The following is a 15,307-nucleotide window of genomic DNA, read 5'->3' on the forward strand; positions in this document are numbered from 1 at the left end:
GCGATCGCACAATGAGAAGATCAACCATCCCACACATTTCCCCTTGAACCGTTTGCCAAAGATTGCCTTGTTACGCGCAGCTTATTGGTCAAATTGCCGCGTAAGATTGAGTTAGTTAGCGCCCTGTAATTGGCGATAACCGAGGCAACGTCGCTGCCGAACTACCAGCTATATCGGAGGATAGGCCACAGAGCGTTCCTACAACAAACTCGACTAGACCGACGATACTGACCGCGATGGCGGACTGAGTAAATGCCTCATCCGCTTATTACCGCCGGATAACTACTTGGATCGTGCGGTTCCGAATGATTTAGATCTCGCGTCCTGACTGGATCTCAGATCACGTACATCGACTCAGATATATCAAGCAAATACCTCCACGGGGTATGCTTCTTGAGCAACCCGCAAGAGCCCGCAGTTCCTTGACGAGGAAATTTACGATAGGAATATCTCAAGATGACGACCCCCGTCCACACGCAAGAGTTCGAGGATGCCATCAAGATTACATCCCTGTCCTCGCATACCTACTCTGCGGATTTGGCATCGCAGTGGTCCATTGGAAGCGGTATGTTTTCCCCAATATACTTTTAAAATGTTTTGAAACTCAGCCATAAACGTGGCGACACCGTAAACTCGAAGTTCGTGGTGCTGTAGATTATATACCATTAAAAAAGGAGAGAGATAAAAAGATAAAATTATTAGTCTGCGGCTAAACCGAAATTTTTGGCAGCTCCCAATGGAGGGTATATAACTGCAATCTTCTACCGGCTTGCAACAACCCATTTCCAAAACACGCACCCAACCCAACACTCCTCCCAACCAATGCCAATCAGTATGCAATTGACTTTCATCCGGCGCTCATCGATAGGGTCTGCTATGTTGACAGTCCGCGATGTGAAATTGGGGTTAAGGACGTCGACGATTCATGTTACATTGAGTCAGCTAGACTCGTCAACCTTGCCGGTAAAACAGATTGACAGGGTTACCGGATACATCACGATCTCGGATCCAATATCAGAAGTCGGAGTATCCACACCTTGTAGCTGGAAACTTTATCCCCCGCCTCCAGACTCCAAGCCGCCGCAACTTTCTAATGGGCGACCAGTCCAAAACAGCCCCTGGAAGAAAACGATCGTGAAAGAGCCAGCTTTCCGACGCGCATCAAACAACTCGGAGTTCTGGGAACCGGTGGCTCCATGCCTGGATGAACGACGAGGGATTTCTGATCAATGGAGCAGGCTGCGGCCTCAGGGACCGAAGGGAGGATTGGGGAGATGGACCAACGAAGCCCTTGCATACTTGGTTGATATTTTCCCTGTGGCGTTGGAAATGATAGAAAGTGCTACTGTCGACGAAATGGGAAGCCCACCACCGTTCTGGTTTCCCACCATTGCGTTGAATGTTGATTTCAAGAAATTTCTTCCCAAGGATGGGGTGGAATGGCTCTATAGCCGAATTACCACAAAATCCGTTCGTAATGGGAGGATCGACATTGAGGTGATAGTGACGGATGAGGCGGGAGATATAGTGGCTCTTGCGACACAGGTAGGGCTGGTGTTGGGATCAAGTCGTAACACTGGTGAGAAACGAGAAGAAAACGGCCAGCGAAAGAATGCACGTCTTTGATTTATCGCGAGCGCTCGGCTTAGATGGGGATTTCACATAGATAGCAAATATAAAATAACTTGTTCAATCCACAGCCATGATCTTCCACCACTCATCGAATCTCTAACATTGCGTCTTGCGACCCATTTTATCCAAAGAAAACTGAACGAGATGTAAATGTGTTGAGTGGTATCATTTAAAACAAAGAAGACATCCAACCATAAAAACTCCTACCATGCATGCAATCCCCATTCATCTTAAATTTCGCTTCCCCCTCACAATTCATCGCCCGGTCCGTTCCGTCAACTCCACAACTTCTACCACATGCTGCTTTTTCTCTTTCCATAGTCTCAGAACTTCAAATCCCACTTCGACAGCAATAAGTGCAATGATAATCCACTCAAGTCTTAGACCGTGGGTTTCACTTAGCCGTTCGCGGAGGACACTGGCTATCTCTTGCGCGTAATCCATCTTCTCATTAAGCACTTTAATTCGGATCCCTACGTCCAACGCTCTTCCAACCTGGTCATAGTATCCCTCCAGGCCAAGTTCGTGGCGGCTATCCCAGAAAAGGTCGGGCAGCGAGTCTGTCAACTCAGAGTATAGGTTCAATTGAGCCCTGACGCTAAGGAGCTGCCCAGTTTTTTGCAGCACGAAGCGCCGTGTAAATGGCAGGTGAGTGCCTTTAGAAAGAAGGGTCGGGATGTTGCGGGTTGATTCAAAATAATTTGAAAGGAGAGTTTCTAGAACAGCCAATTTGGTACTCCGTGCAAGCCCAGATGAAAAGGCAATCTTAGTTAAAATATTATCTACACCTTCCTTGCCGTCAACCCGCAAATCACGGCTATCTGGGCTAATCTTTGTGCCGAGAGTTATAGTGTCTCCCTTAATGCTGCAGTTCTCTCTGTTGGGGTCTTCGATATAGTCGAGATCTTCAGTCTCCATCGAATCAACGTGTGGATTTTCTGCAGCCGGGAAAAGCACAGATGTAGCCAGATAAGAAACAAAGTTATCAGGGAGTGCCCAAGCCACAACAGTACCGGACGGAAATATGAAAATATCACCAGCTTCCTCAGGCGAGAGATCGGAAGCAGAAGGGCTCGCAGTCCTGCGGAGTGAGTCTAGTGGCACTTGCACATGGACAACTTGAGGATACAAATCTGTCTTGAATGGGTCTGGCTCATATCCTTTAGATAGGAGGATTTGGACTACTTTCGCTAAGTCAAATGTCTCGGCAACAGCGTAGGCGGTCACAGTCTACATCTAAAGTCAATACTCACAGAAAAGAAAAAGAAAATCACACGAGGTAGAAGTAAACACCTTGGATCTCGCTAGGTCTTCATCAGCCGCCTGGGCCTTCTGGCGCATCCCATCTTTAGAACGCTGCGCTTCTACAGCTACCCGCCGCAGAGATATCTTGGCAGCGGGGGACTTGGATAGTTTCCGTTTTTGTTTTTGTGTCACAGAGGCGGCTTCAGCGTCAGGTGGTGTCTCTGGCTTCGCATGCTGGTGGTTAATTTTAGATGAGAAGAACTCTTTCCTCCATTGAGGGAAATTGGTAGGACGAGAAGATGGTGATAGAGTATGGTCGAATCGTGAGATAGCAGGTGTTATTTGACGAACTCTGCAGCCGGAACTTAAAAGGCGCCGTGCAAACATGGCAACAGGGTAAATAGAACTGGACTATATTAATCTAGGCGGGCATTGCAACGGCTGAATACATCACAGCTTGAGGCGGAATCCATGAACCTTGGAATCAAGCAGATATCCTAATTTGGCATGGAAATTCAATATTCCGTGCTGACGCGCTTGCTTAATCATCCATCCAGGCAAGCTGGAGCATCCGTCAGTAGCTAGGCCGTTAGCACCGCTTTGTGTTATTTTGTTGGGATCGATGAAAGCTGCCGGCATGGAGGTGGACGACACAAAGGATTCTGAAAGTGATGATGTAGGGTCGAAACTGACAAGGCGGGAAGCGGACCCTACCCTGCTTTCCACTCCACCCCGGGAACCATCGGCCAAGGACGATGATCATAGCGAAGAATCAGACGGAGAAGATGAGGACGATGGGGAGGAGGAACCCCGACTCAAGTATGCCTCATTGACCAAAAGTATCGGCTCCGTATATCGAACCGGAGATGCGACAAGCTCTTTTCTTGCTGCGGGGGACAAAATGGTCTGTCATCTATCCGAACTGCAACCCTTCACAACGGGATTCAGCTGACATCTTTTTAGATCATTGGGACACATAATGGAAACATTGTATGGGACATTTTGAGGTCAATAGCTTTCTCGGATTCTTGCTGATCTTGCGTAGCATGTTTTATCCGTACCTTCTTTCCAAATTCTTCGTGTTTATCATGCGCACTCCGCTACTGTTTCCTCCATCTCAGTATCGCCTTTTCCACCACCGCTTCCCACTTCCCAGCAGGATACATTTCGAAGCCACTCCAGCGATAGCAATAGCATCAACCCGCACTATTCTCCGCAAAAAAATAAAGGAACTTCGAACACTCAACAGCCACCTACGATCCCGGCGACCCCTTCGAACTCTATCTATATTGCCTCTTCATCGATAGACGGAAATGTTTGTGTGTCATCGCTAGTTGATCCAAAAGATGTCCTCCTGCGCAACTTTGGACGGCCAATTCAAGCTGTAGCTCTCTCCCCTGCATACAAAAATGACAAATCATACATTTCTGGAGGACTTGCTGGAAAATTGGTCCTTACAGTAGGGGGTAAGGTTGGGGCGAAATCAAACTCTACCGTTATGGGAGGCTCTACTCCCAACACTTCGGGCTGGTTAGGCTCTCTCGGCCTGGGCGGAAATAGTGGGAAAGACGTTGTTCTACATAGCGGAGAGGGCACTATTAGCACCATAAAATGGTCGATTTCAGGGAAATATGTTATGTGGGTCAACGAAGAAGGAATTAAAATAATGCGGTCAAATTTGCATCTCGAAAGCGCGGACTCTGACTTTGCTTGGAAACGAATGAGCCACATCGATCGACCAAACCGTCCCGGATGGGAGGAAATGGCGAGTGTATGGAAACCCCGAGCCGAGTGGGTGGACGAAAATTCCATGGACGTCGACGACAATTCTGAGAGTCTGCAGTCGCAAACGCATTCTTTAAATACGAACATGAATAACGGCCGTAATCAAAGCGCAGTCGAAAAGCTTCTTGTTGGTTGGGGTGGCACTGTTTGGATCATCAATGTCTTCCCAGGTGGGTCGAGTACGGGGAAGGATGTTGGAGAACGGAAAATTGGATCTGTTGAAGTTGCAACTATGTGAGTAATAGTAAATACCTAATGTAAGCTTATGGGACATACTAATCAACTCGCAGATTACGCACTGATTGTATTATTTCAGGAGTTTCGCTATATACCCCAAATTTGCTTCTTGTGCTTTCATACCTGATACCTGAAGACGACAACGACGAATCCAACGCGAAGCAGGCAGGTCCTCGACGCGGAATTCGTCATCGACAAAATGGCCTTGAGCCTGAACTTAGACTAATTGACATCGAAACTAAAGAGGAGCTTGGGGCCGATACTCTGACTATTAAAAAGTATCAAACTTTTTCTGCTTCGGATTACCATCTAGGCGTACTACCTCCAAATCGAGTACCCGCAGCAACAGTACAGCGAGGCGCGCTCGAGGCATTAAGTGCTGGACTCTGGGACGCTACTCTATATCCTACGCGCCTTTTTAACTCCGCTGCTAGTGTTCGGAGTAATGGCAGCAGTGTAGGCAAAAGCTCGAGCATCCGTGGAGCAAGTTCAATAAAATCGATGGGTTTATCAGCCAGCGATATACAGGCGAAGGAGCTAGCCGTTAAGGCTACCGGAGGGATCAAGATATTCGTCCACAGCCCTTACGACTGTGTAATCGCAGTAAAACGAGGCATTGCAGATCGCTTATCTTGGTTGGATCGTCATGAAAAATATGAGGAAGCATGGGAGCTCATTGTCCAGCACCCAGAAGCTGCGGCCGCAACCTTAGAGAGGGCGGAGAGCCTACCTTCCACCCCGACTAAGCTGCAAAGCACTCTTGCAGATTTTTTTGCTGATGATAATGCGTCCGTCAAGACTGCTAGTCAGGCCGCAAACTCCGCAAACTCTGCTGCAGAGATGGAGAAGCGTCGTATTGGAGAGCGTTGGCTGGAGCAGCTTATTAGCCAGCAAAATTGGGAGAGAGCTGGACAAGTGTGCGGGAAAGTCCTGCGAACAACATCTAGGTGGGAACACTGGATATGGGTTTTTGCACGCAACAACAAATTTGATGAAATAACGCCTCACGTCCCAATTGAGATCAGCCCTCCGATACCCTCTTTGATCTACGAAGTTATTCTTGGACATTATGTTTCCCGAGATCGAATCAGATTCAAGGAACTACTTGAACTATGGCCTACCGATCTCTTCGATGTTACAAGTGTAACCGCTGCCATAGAAGAGCAACTCCAATCTACAGCTGTTGAGCCCAACTCGGATGACTGGACAATTTTGATGGATGTTCTAGCCAAACTGTTCCTTTCAGAAAGGCACTACAGAGAGGCTCTCCATTGCTACATCCGTCTGCAGGATGATGAGGCGGCAATGCGATTGATTCGCGAATATCATTTGTTAGATGCTATAGCTGATGATATACCCGGCTTCATTCTCATTCGAGTCTCGAAAGAACAATTGAAAACAGCTTCTATACCCGAGTTGGATGCCGCCACAGCAGAACCCATCAAAATTTTAGTAAGGGAAGCTACCAACGGTGTCGTTGGCCCCGAAGCTGTTGTTTCACAGTTACAGCTCGCAGACCGGCGACTCTTTCTTTTCTTCTATTTAAGGGCGCTCTGGCGAGGCGATCCCACATCAACCACCCCAAAAAACCATTCCAGATTCCGGCACCAGAAAAGAGATGCTGCTAAGCTTGCGACTGACGAAAGACGAGCTCTAATTGATGGCATTGCAGATACTGTCGTCGAATTGTTTGCAGAGCACGATCGCCAATTATTATTAGAGTTTCTCCAATCGAGCACATCCTACTCGTATAGTGCTGCCAGCTCGATATGTGAATCTCGCCATTATACCCCTGAACTCATTTATCTCTTATCCAAAACTGGCCAAACCAAACGAGCACTCAACCTCATCCTGTCAGACCTCCACGATGTCTCATATGCGATCTCATTCGCCAAGACACAAGATGACCCAGATCTTTGGGAGGACCTCTTGTCCTTCTCAATGGACAAACCCGAATATATTCGCGGCCTGCTTGCCGAAGCTGGAACTTCAATTGACCCTATAAACCTCGTTCGCCGTATACCAAGCGGCTTAGAAATCGAAGGGCTCAGAGAAGGCCTTACCAGGTTGATTCGCGAGCATGACATCCAAGCATCCATCAGCCAAGGCGTGGCAAAGGTTTTGGAAGGAGAAGTCGCGATGCGAATGGACATCTTAAGGCAGGGACAGCGGCGAGGAATCAAATTCGATATCGTCCGTTCCCCTTCTGAACCAGATGAGAAACGGCAGGCTGCCCAGGAAACCGAAGATTTGAAAAAAGGTCGTTGTGCTGGATGCCGTAAGCTGTTTAGTGAGCAAGGTATGTTAGATATCTATAATCAACCGTCTTTCCTTTTTCTCAGTGTAGTCCCCTGTTCACCTGCATGTATTGAGCAGGATAACTAATCCTAACAATTTTCTACCCCACCCTTCAGAACCGAACCCCTCATCGGCTTCGCTTGCGGCCACATCTTCCACGCCTCCCACCTCCGCCATCAAGACCAACCACCCACCGCCACAGAACATGAACCACGCCCAGCCTCCCCAACCCCAACCATCCGCCCGCCCCCACAAACCCCTTCACGACCACAAACGGCCTCAACCTCCCTATCCTACCAAGACTACACAACAACCCAATCACCATCCTTCTTTTCCCGTACCGTCGGCCCCAAAGTGACCAATGCACTCCTCCTACGCGACAAAATCGGCGACGGATGCGACATTTGCTCATCGAGGAGGAATATCGAGCAAGCGGCCCAAGCGGGCATTATGGTGGTGTAAGAGAACAAATGTGAAAATTAAAAGAAACCCCTAGTATTATTTTTTCCCTTAAGAGGGGTTTTGTTTTGTTTCTCTTTTCTCTCCGGGGACTTTTAATATGTGCTATCTAATATGGGGAAGAAGAAAGGGATGGTGGGGTTGGGGCCGGGGGGGGAGAAAGAAGTGAAGGGAAAGGTGAAGATGATATTTAATAATACAACTTTGCGGACATTTTACTAATAGACCAATAAAGTAATAGCAATGGTTAGTCGAGCTAGAAGACTCTCCGGGGGGATTGTCTCCCTAGTCTTCTTCTTCTTCTTCTTTTTTTTTTTTTTTTTTAACGGGAAGGGCAATGCTCTGGAGGGTTGGAGGGGTTTCTTCTATTTCCCTTCCCTTACCCCTCCCTCCTCTATACCCATTCTATTTTTTATTTCCAATGAGAAGGCCTGGGGCTTCTTAACGAAGGACATAAGCGGTTTCTTATCTACACATGTTCTTTTGCCATGCGACGGTGTCAAGGGTCGTATGGATTAATGGGGATTTGGTACAGGCACGGGCGAATGGTTCGGTTTTCTCCGCAGCAGGTTTCAGAAAGGTGCGCGGATCGTACCATGTACCCTCCCCATCAGTCAAACTACCGGTGGAGTGCAAATCCCTTGTGATATCTCCAGGCAACCACGCCAGGACCTGCAGTACCACCCTCAACTGAGCATTGCTGAGGTGATCACCGACCACCCCTTAGGCTATCAGTCTGCTTTAAATAGTTACATATTGTTCATGCGGGGGCTGGTTGAGGAAATCTTGAAGAAGGGAAAAGCCCGAGGGTTTCTTAAGATGTGAGAATACTTGAGAATAATGCACGTGGGTATTTTTTTATTTTTTGAAACAGAAAGTTTAGGACTAAAGCATATTGTGTTTGAACGAAGAATGCTGTGTCTTATTTTCGCTGAATCTATTCCCAGTATGACCCCATTAAAGCCCCCTTGCTGCGCAATACATCTGCAAAATATCATACATTCCAATTGCCCCCCACAGCGTTCAAAACATTTCCGCAAACAGAATTCAAGGAAAATCATTTCAAGTCATATTTCATACATACGATGATGGCTATTTGGCTAACCATGCAAACAGACAACTTGCGATTCTTCAAATTGACAATGAATCCATACGGATTCACTGTCACTTCGTTAGGGGTTCACAATGCCGCAAGAGCAGCAAATGCAGCAACACCAACAATGATTGTCTCGTCAATACCACCATTGCGAGTTGCAAAGTTGGTTTCGGCCGGTGGAGAAGGTGTCTCAGAGCTGACGGGGGTCGACGCGGAAGGGGTAACTCTGGAAGCAGAGAAGGTGCTGCTCGCAGCCACAGAGGACGTCGCAATTGGATCAACAGAAGACACTACAGCGGAAGAAACTGCCACACTGCTGGAAGAAGGAAGAGGGAGTGGAGTTGTTGTGGACTGGATTTCAGGAACCTCAGATGACGAAGTCGCCGGGTCAACCGGTGAGCAGCTGTCAGCGGTAGCAGTCACGGTGACAATGTCTACAAGGTGTAAGCGTTTTTACTTCGGAGGCTTCCATCAACTCGGAGGCAGGATGATGGAGGAAAGAGAAGGAGGCTAGATGACATATCTACCACCAGGGGGAAGAGAAAGGGGGTTAAACTTACTCTGACGGGCAACAATCTTGCCAAGGAAACCCTGGTTGCCCAACCCACGAGCGTCGTCAACGCCTGACGGGTGGTGTTAGTCAGATTCCAACATGTGCGCAGGCATGGGCTTCTTTGTGTGCAACTCACCGGCTTTCTCAGCCGCCTCACGAGGGAGTTTTACGCACCACTCCCAAAGGCCAGTAATTCATTTGACTTACATGGTGTTCCTTTAAACACGGATGTGGTGGTGGTACTAGGGGGAGGAGGGTAACACAGATAAAGTGCCAGAAATGAAGAGACCAGAAGAGCTTTACAAACACTTTACTTGCAGCAGCAGCCATGATGGCAAAGACCATAGTGGCCCAGAAACACCATGGATTTGACAGACATTGTGATGGAACTTCGCTTCGATCCAATTTCCGGGGCAGAGAGGCTGGAAATGAGGATGTTGAGATGGGAGAGGGGCACAGAAATAGAATAGGGGGATTTCGGATAGTGTGGCTAGAACGACCGTGATGAAATTGGAGTTGGGAGTTGATGGAAAGGGGCTGGAGTTGATGAAGATGTTGGATGAAGTGGGTGCCGTTGGTGTCGTGGGTGCCGTGGGATGGGAAGGGGGAAAATAGGAAAGCAGAAGAGGAGAAGAGGGAGACGGGGGAAGTGGGAGAATTTAAAGGACGGCGTGGGACAAGCGAGAAGCGAGCACGGGAAATTTAGACGGGCAGGCGCCGGGCAACCGAGTCCCTTATAGGAAGGAGCCAGGCATAGCTGTATTATGAAGCTGCTTCCCAAAGAGGAAGACGCCCCCTGGTGAATACGATGCCGTCGTCAGCTTCCGCGGAAGCCACGCCAGGCAACGACACACGCTGCCCAGCAACCGAGACGACATTGTCCCGTCCACGCACAGGGTTGATCACGACTGTTGCCATCGATGCAGCAGGAGCAGGGTCACTGACTATATTCTCCGCCCCTCCGCCGCGGAGCCACGCCAGCGGAACCATCTTGCTGCCCTTTCTTGGCGACGGCGGAACCCAAAAAGGACTGGCTGAGAGACACGGCTCAGCGCTAAGAAACGGCATTTTCCTCTTCCTATCTCGGAGGAAGCTTGTTCCTGCCTATGTAGTTTCACCGCTTCCGATTGCAGCATGCACTCATCACATCGGGCCTTCCTACCGAACAGCAAATCCCTCCTGTTGCAGGTGACCATCGCTCAGGAGCAGAAGTGGCATCAGCGAACCGGCTCTTGCCTGGGCTTGCGGACCTCATGCCGGGAAATGCACGATTATAATCATACCTATTCCCCTCAAGACTGGCATTACAACCAAGCTCCATCCACTTGCAATATTATATCCTCTAAACAGGTGTCGGGAATCAGTGGCTTTTGGAACAACAAATTTGTTCCTAGCCCCCGTACACAAGTAGATAGATAGAATTCTTGTTAGCTCCTATGTGTATTTATTTACTTTTATATAGAATCAAACTCCATGGCCAGCAATTTCTTATGCGAATGTTTCATCTCCGTGTGTTGGGGATCATCGAATGTGAAGTGAGGCTGCAGAGAAGCGTTGTGAAGGAAGGCGACATCAACTATGACAACATGATTCCTAGTACATGTACATGTACTGTACGTCGTTCTACAGAGTATAATAGGGGGGCATGGTACCATGATTAGACTTGAATAGGGGATAGTCGCACACAGTACATTAATCGAAATAAGAATCCCTATATCTGATTGCTTCACCACAGTCATCCCCTACAATGGAGGTATCAACACCATAAATTAGGAGCCCATCTCCGATGCACACTCTCGACCGATTGACTCGGCCTACCATCTCCCAGCCCACTTTGGCAAGCGCACTACATTGTATCCGTTGTAAAGTGCCAGAATTTCTTGGCCTATTTCTTCCAGCTTTTCTCCAAACTTGGACGGATGGTTGCCAAACAGCATCTGCCAAGTCTAACCATGGAGAGTACATACAGCAAGGACGCCCTCGTCCATTGTACAGAATATACAGCCTTGTCTTCCATTGAACCATTATGCCAACACCCAGCCTATCAGATAGCCAAACCTTCCCTCAATTGTTCCGTTGCCCGAAGGAAGTAAAACATCATCCCGTCTCCAAACACTACCACCACCACCACCACCACCATCATCATCATCATCATCATCATCATCATCATCATCATAATCATCACCATCATCACCATCAGCAAATTCACATGCCAAACCTCGCATAAGCCAATTCTCGCCCTCAGCCACCAACGTCATCATGATATCAACCCATGCTCCAAGAACGGCCAAGAAGCCAAAAAAAAAAGGGGGGACCACCCCACATTCCTCTCTTTCCGCAGTAGGCAAGATGGGGAAACAACAACCTCATGCGGCGTCATGCCTCTGATGGGTCCACGACCCATGGGCCCATGGGTGGACCGATCAACTGGCCCGAGGCTAAAAAAGTTTGGGTTCCGCAACACAAAAGCTTCGCTGTTGAGTTTGACTTTTTGAGCGGGTGTGGTGAAGCTTGGTTACGTATGTTGGTTTTCTTTTCTCCTTCCCATTTCCCCTTCCTTTTCAGATTTTGGTGGGATTGGCTTTATTAAGTTTTGTGTTTTGCGGGGGGGGGGGATATGCAGCAGAGAACGTGGGTATAGCTTGCTGGGATGTAAGACATTTCATCCCTCTGCACCAACCACGACTCGGGGACATTCAATCCGTTCAGGCAGAGTATCTCGGCTGGCAACTTGATGGAAAAATAATATCAAAGGGTAACAAACAGACATAGCGGGAAGAAAAACAAGACCGAAACATCCCACCAATCCATATCCAAAACTATAATAACCCTTCCCTCTCCCCACGCACAGATATAGCAAATTTTGAACTTGAGCCAAGAGACGGGCCGGTTGTGGGGCTGTAGTTGTCGCCTAAAGCCCACATCCATCCCCGGTTCCTGGACCCTGTTCATTCTCATTCAGTTTGATACAAAGTATGATAGTTTCGTGGTGCAACCCACTCTCGCCCTCATTAGCACAACAGCATAATAGTGAATAAGCATAGCAGCTCTAGCTAACTAGTACCCATCGACTTGGCCCTTTCGGGCTTCAGGCCATTGGGCAAAGTGCTCAGAATGCTGACCAGGCTTAATTTTTAGGCTTAATTTTTTAATATGACATGTTTTTTTATGGCAATTCAGACAAACAGACAGCTAGCTCGCTACCTCTGCTGGCTATAGTGAAGCTGTTGTAATGAGTGAACGCCGCTTCATCCAGAGGGGAGCCTCCCCGCCAAATACACGTAACTTTAAAAAACATCTAAAGGCATCTTTAAACGGGCCTGAGGAGATATGAATGAAAGTTCGCCCCCTCCAAGGTGGACGTCCAGGGGCCGAACTTTTGCCAAGAAACTCTGAAATCACTACATCTCAAACAGTCCCAGAACATGAGGCATGAGTTAGAACTAGGACTAGAATCGCCTCAATGGCAAAGAGGCAAAGAGAACTTGTATGAAAGGATGGAGAGAGGAACGGAAACATTTTGAATTAAAAATCAAAATTCTCTGTATAGACAGACATAGATAGAGGATGAGTGGCACGATTTGTTGAACCACTGATTGCTCAGGCGGCCACTTCACCGGACGCGATGAACTCTATATATAGAGTTGTCAAATCAAGGATTTGATAAGTTCTATTAGCAAGGATTTTGTAACATATCTTGTGATAATTTGAAACCTGAATCATCTTACTATATGAAACTTAGCAATGCCTCATTATTACTCAGCGCTGCTTTACTCATATAATCAAGCATACTCTTTGTGATAGATAGACTGACTGTTCTTATTTTCATTTCTGAATCACAATCTCATTTGATTCTATTTTACAATATGGTATTAAATGAGATTAATTGATTGATATAAAAAAGAAGTTGATTTTCTTATGAATTTGTGAGGATTTTGAAGTGAATAGAGCTTGCTCTCTTCCTTGATGTTTAAACATCTCTATAACACTGTGATAATGTATATCAACTGATTTCATATATATTTTTTAGCAGTTTCAGTGTAATTAGGGATCAATTGTGCATTCAAATCATCAATCACAGCTTGTATAACTGCTTCACGGTGCATTTTGTGAGTGGTTAAAGATGAATGAAGAATGAAGATTTGAGTAGATGTTGGGTGCAAATGGGTGTTGAGTGGTTGGTTGATCTCACTAATGGAAGTGAGTTCGCTTGGCACAGTTACCTAGGTTAGTAGAGTTGGGGGTTTGGTAGTTTGGATTGGTTCGTTCCCCTCTACTACCAGCATGGCGCTGGTGATCGAGCTCTTTCGCCCCAGTGGCCTAACAAACAAGTAAGCTAGCTCCAAATAACAAGATCAACCATCGATCCCACACAATCCGACCCAGTAGATTGTTGTTAGTTGAAGGAGAAGCGTTTGGACCAGCCTCGAGAGTTTTGCCGGCCGATAATCCGCTCATCTTATTCGCCTTCAGCATAAACTTCTTCTCCAAAAAGCGAGCTTCATACTAACACTCGCACATGAATCAGGGGATGAGCAGACAAGTAATTTCAAATGCTAGGGGCAAAACGCGCTGTTAAATAGTCATTGGAGATATGTATAGCTATAGGAGGAGCTCCATGAAACATAGCTGAGTGTCAGATGGAAGCAATAAGCTCAGAAAAGCCTTGCGCTTAGATATTATCTATATCATCAATGAATATAATTGCTAGATATATCATCGATAGATATCATTATCAAGATGTTATTGCGATATGATAAGATGAGCGGCGTTCTAGCAATTTGATTGATAAAAATGGGAGTTTGGAACCATTCCGTCATAATTCATCACGGAAAGAATTACGCCGCACGTTTCCCCCCAACGTTTCGCAATTCCTGGGTTCGAAGCTGGGGGCAAAAAAAATAAGATCTGTTGGTTCAAAGTTTGGCCCGAAGCCCTTCTCTCCCTCCATTGAAGAAGCGGGACTTCACAGAAAGAGAGAGCTTTCAAGACTGAGATTGCTTTCCACTAGGAAAAAAAAAAAAAAAAAACCAACAGCAAAAGGATACGGGTGCTGATGGCCTAAGTCGGGTCCCCGATAACCTTCTCCATTCAACATCATACAAACATACTACTCAATGGATGTTTTTAGCTTTGTTGTTCAGCGGCACGCGTGGCGGAACTAAGTTGGAGTCTTGGCCGTACTTGGCAAGGCGGCGAAACGGTTCAAGCACTCCACACATTACGTCATGCACTCTTGCCTGCATGTTAACTTTAAACTATAGTAATATATAATTATACGCAGTTAACCAACCAATCCACGTATCCATGACGGAAAAGAAATGCAGGGGGTAGAGCAAGGGACACTCACATCGTATTACTTCCTAGCTACGTATTACCATATTAGCGTGGACAATGAATGCCGGGGGGAAGAGCCGATCTTTTGCTCCAGGTGTTCAGATCGACGAGGTGGTTATGTAACAGCGGTGTTAAGAAAAAGGGATTCGTTTTTATAATTCCGCGTAATTACCATAGTTGCTGTAACTGCGTGTTCGTGGGATGGAAAGGCGTTGTTACTTCATCGATGAGAGATATGGATGATACGGGCGAGGTTAACCGTAAAGTATAGCTACGGGTTTTGATTGAGCTGTCGTTAGATGCATTGTAATATTTAGCTTGCTCCGGTAAAGGAATATGAATCTCGTGAGTGATTAGAGACGTATATTAATTGCAGGCTAATCAACGTAAACAAGACACTGTTGTACAGGTACAGGTACAGGTACAGGACAGGTATAATCAACCTAGAGTTAACCGCCAATTTCAAGAAAGGGAAGAAGAGAAGTAGAAAAGAAACGTCATCCACCCTTCGTCAATTAATTTCCTGTGGCTTCATTCGCCATCCTTGAGACAAAAGTAAAAGGGAGAGGGGAAACAAAACAAAAGGAAGCGAAGATATTCCCATGAGCAGGAACAAAAAAGAAAAAAACCCAAAATGGAGAAAAAAGAAAGAAAGCTAAGGGCGT

General features: G+C 46.9%; 5 protein-coding genes across 5 annotated transcripts; 3 read left to right on the top strand and 2 right to left on the bottom strand.

The window, feature by feature from the left end:
* Positions 1-456: 456 nt before the first annotated feature.
* On the top strand, positions 457-1,626 carry HCAG_06569 (predicted protein; the record flags this gene model as incomplete). The annotated part of the gene is made up of 3 exons (XM_001538914.1): positions 457-565; positions 731-832; positions 869-1,626. The coding sequence occupies 3 exons, from the start codon at positions 457-459 to the stop codon at positions 1,624-1,626; spliced, it is 969 nt and encodes a 322-aa protein (XP_001538964.1).
* A 261-nt stretch (positions 1,627-1,887) lies between these two features.
* HCAG_06570 (conserved hypothetical protein) lies at positions 1,888-3,264 on the bottom strand (the record flags this gene model as incomplete). Its single annotated transcript, XM_001538915.1, has 2 exons — positions 1,888-2,862; positions 2,926-3,264. 2 exons carry the CDS (start codon positions 3,262-3,264, stop codon positions 1,888-1,890), a joined length of 1,314 nt encoding a protein of 437 aa, XP_001538965.1.
* Positions 3,265-3,778: 514 nt separating this feature from the next.
* On the top strand, positions 3,779-7,555 carry HCAG_06571 (predicted protein; the record flags this gene model as incomplete). Its single annotated transcript, XM_001538916.1, has 5 exons — positions 3,779-3,781; positions 3,841-3,867; positions 4,127-4,896; positions 4,953-7,198; positions 7,314-7,555. 5 exons carry the CDS (start codon positions 3,779-3,781, stop codon positions 7,553-7,555), a joined length of 3,288 nt encoding a protein of 1,095 aa, XP_001538966.1.
* A 1,281-nt stretch (positions 7,556-8,836) lies between these two features.
* Positions 8,837-9,635, bottom strand: HCAG_06572 (predicted protein; the record flags this gene model as incomplete). Its single annotated transcript, XM_001538917.1, has 3 exons — positions 8,837-9,186; positions 9,313-9,375; positions 9,620-9,635. 3 exons carry the CDS (start codon positions 9,633-9,635, stop codon positions 8,837-8,839), a joined length of 429 nt encoding a protein of 142 aa, XP_001538967.1.
* A 3,636-nt stretch (positions 9,636-13,271) lies between these two features.
* On the top strand, positions 13,272-14,090 carry HCAG_06573 (predicted protein; the record flags this gene model as incomplete). The annotated part of the gene is made up of 5 exons (XM_001538918.1): positions 13,272-13,303; positions 13,339-13,414; positions 13,525-13,532; positions 13,660-13,700; positions 14,032-14,090. 5 exons carry the CDS (start codon positions 13,272-13,274, stop codon positions 14,088-14,090), a joined length of 216 nt encoding a protein of 71 aa, XP_001538968.1.
* Between the last annotated feature and the right edge of the window lie 1,217 nt (positions 14,091-15,307).

This window comes from Histoplasma capsulatum, genomic scaffold (genome assembly GCF_000149585.1).
Source record: "Histoplasma capsulatum NAm1 scaffold_6 genomic scaffold, whole genome shotgun sequence".
In the NCBI taxonomy this organism is placed as follows: Eukaryota; Fungi; Ascomycota; class Eurotiomycetes; order Onygenales; family Ajellomycetaceae; genus Histoplasma; species Histoplasma mississippiense.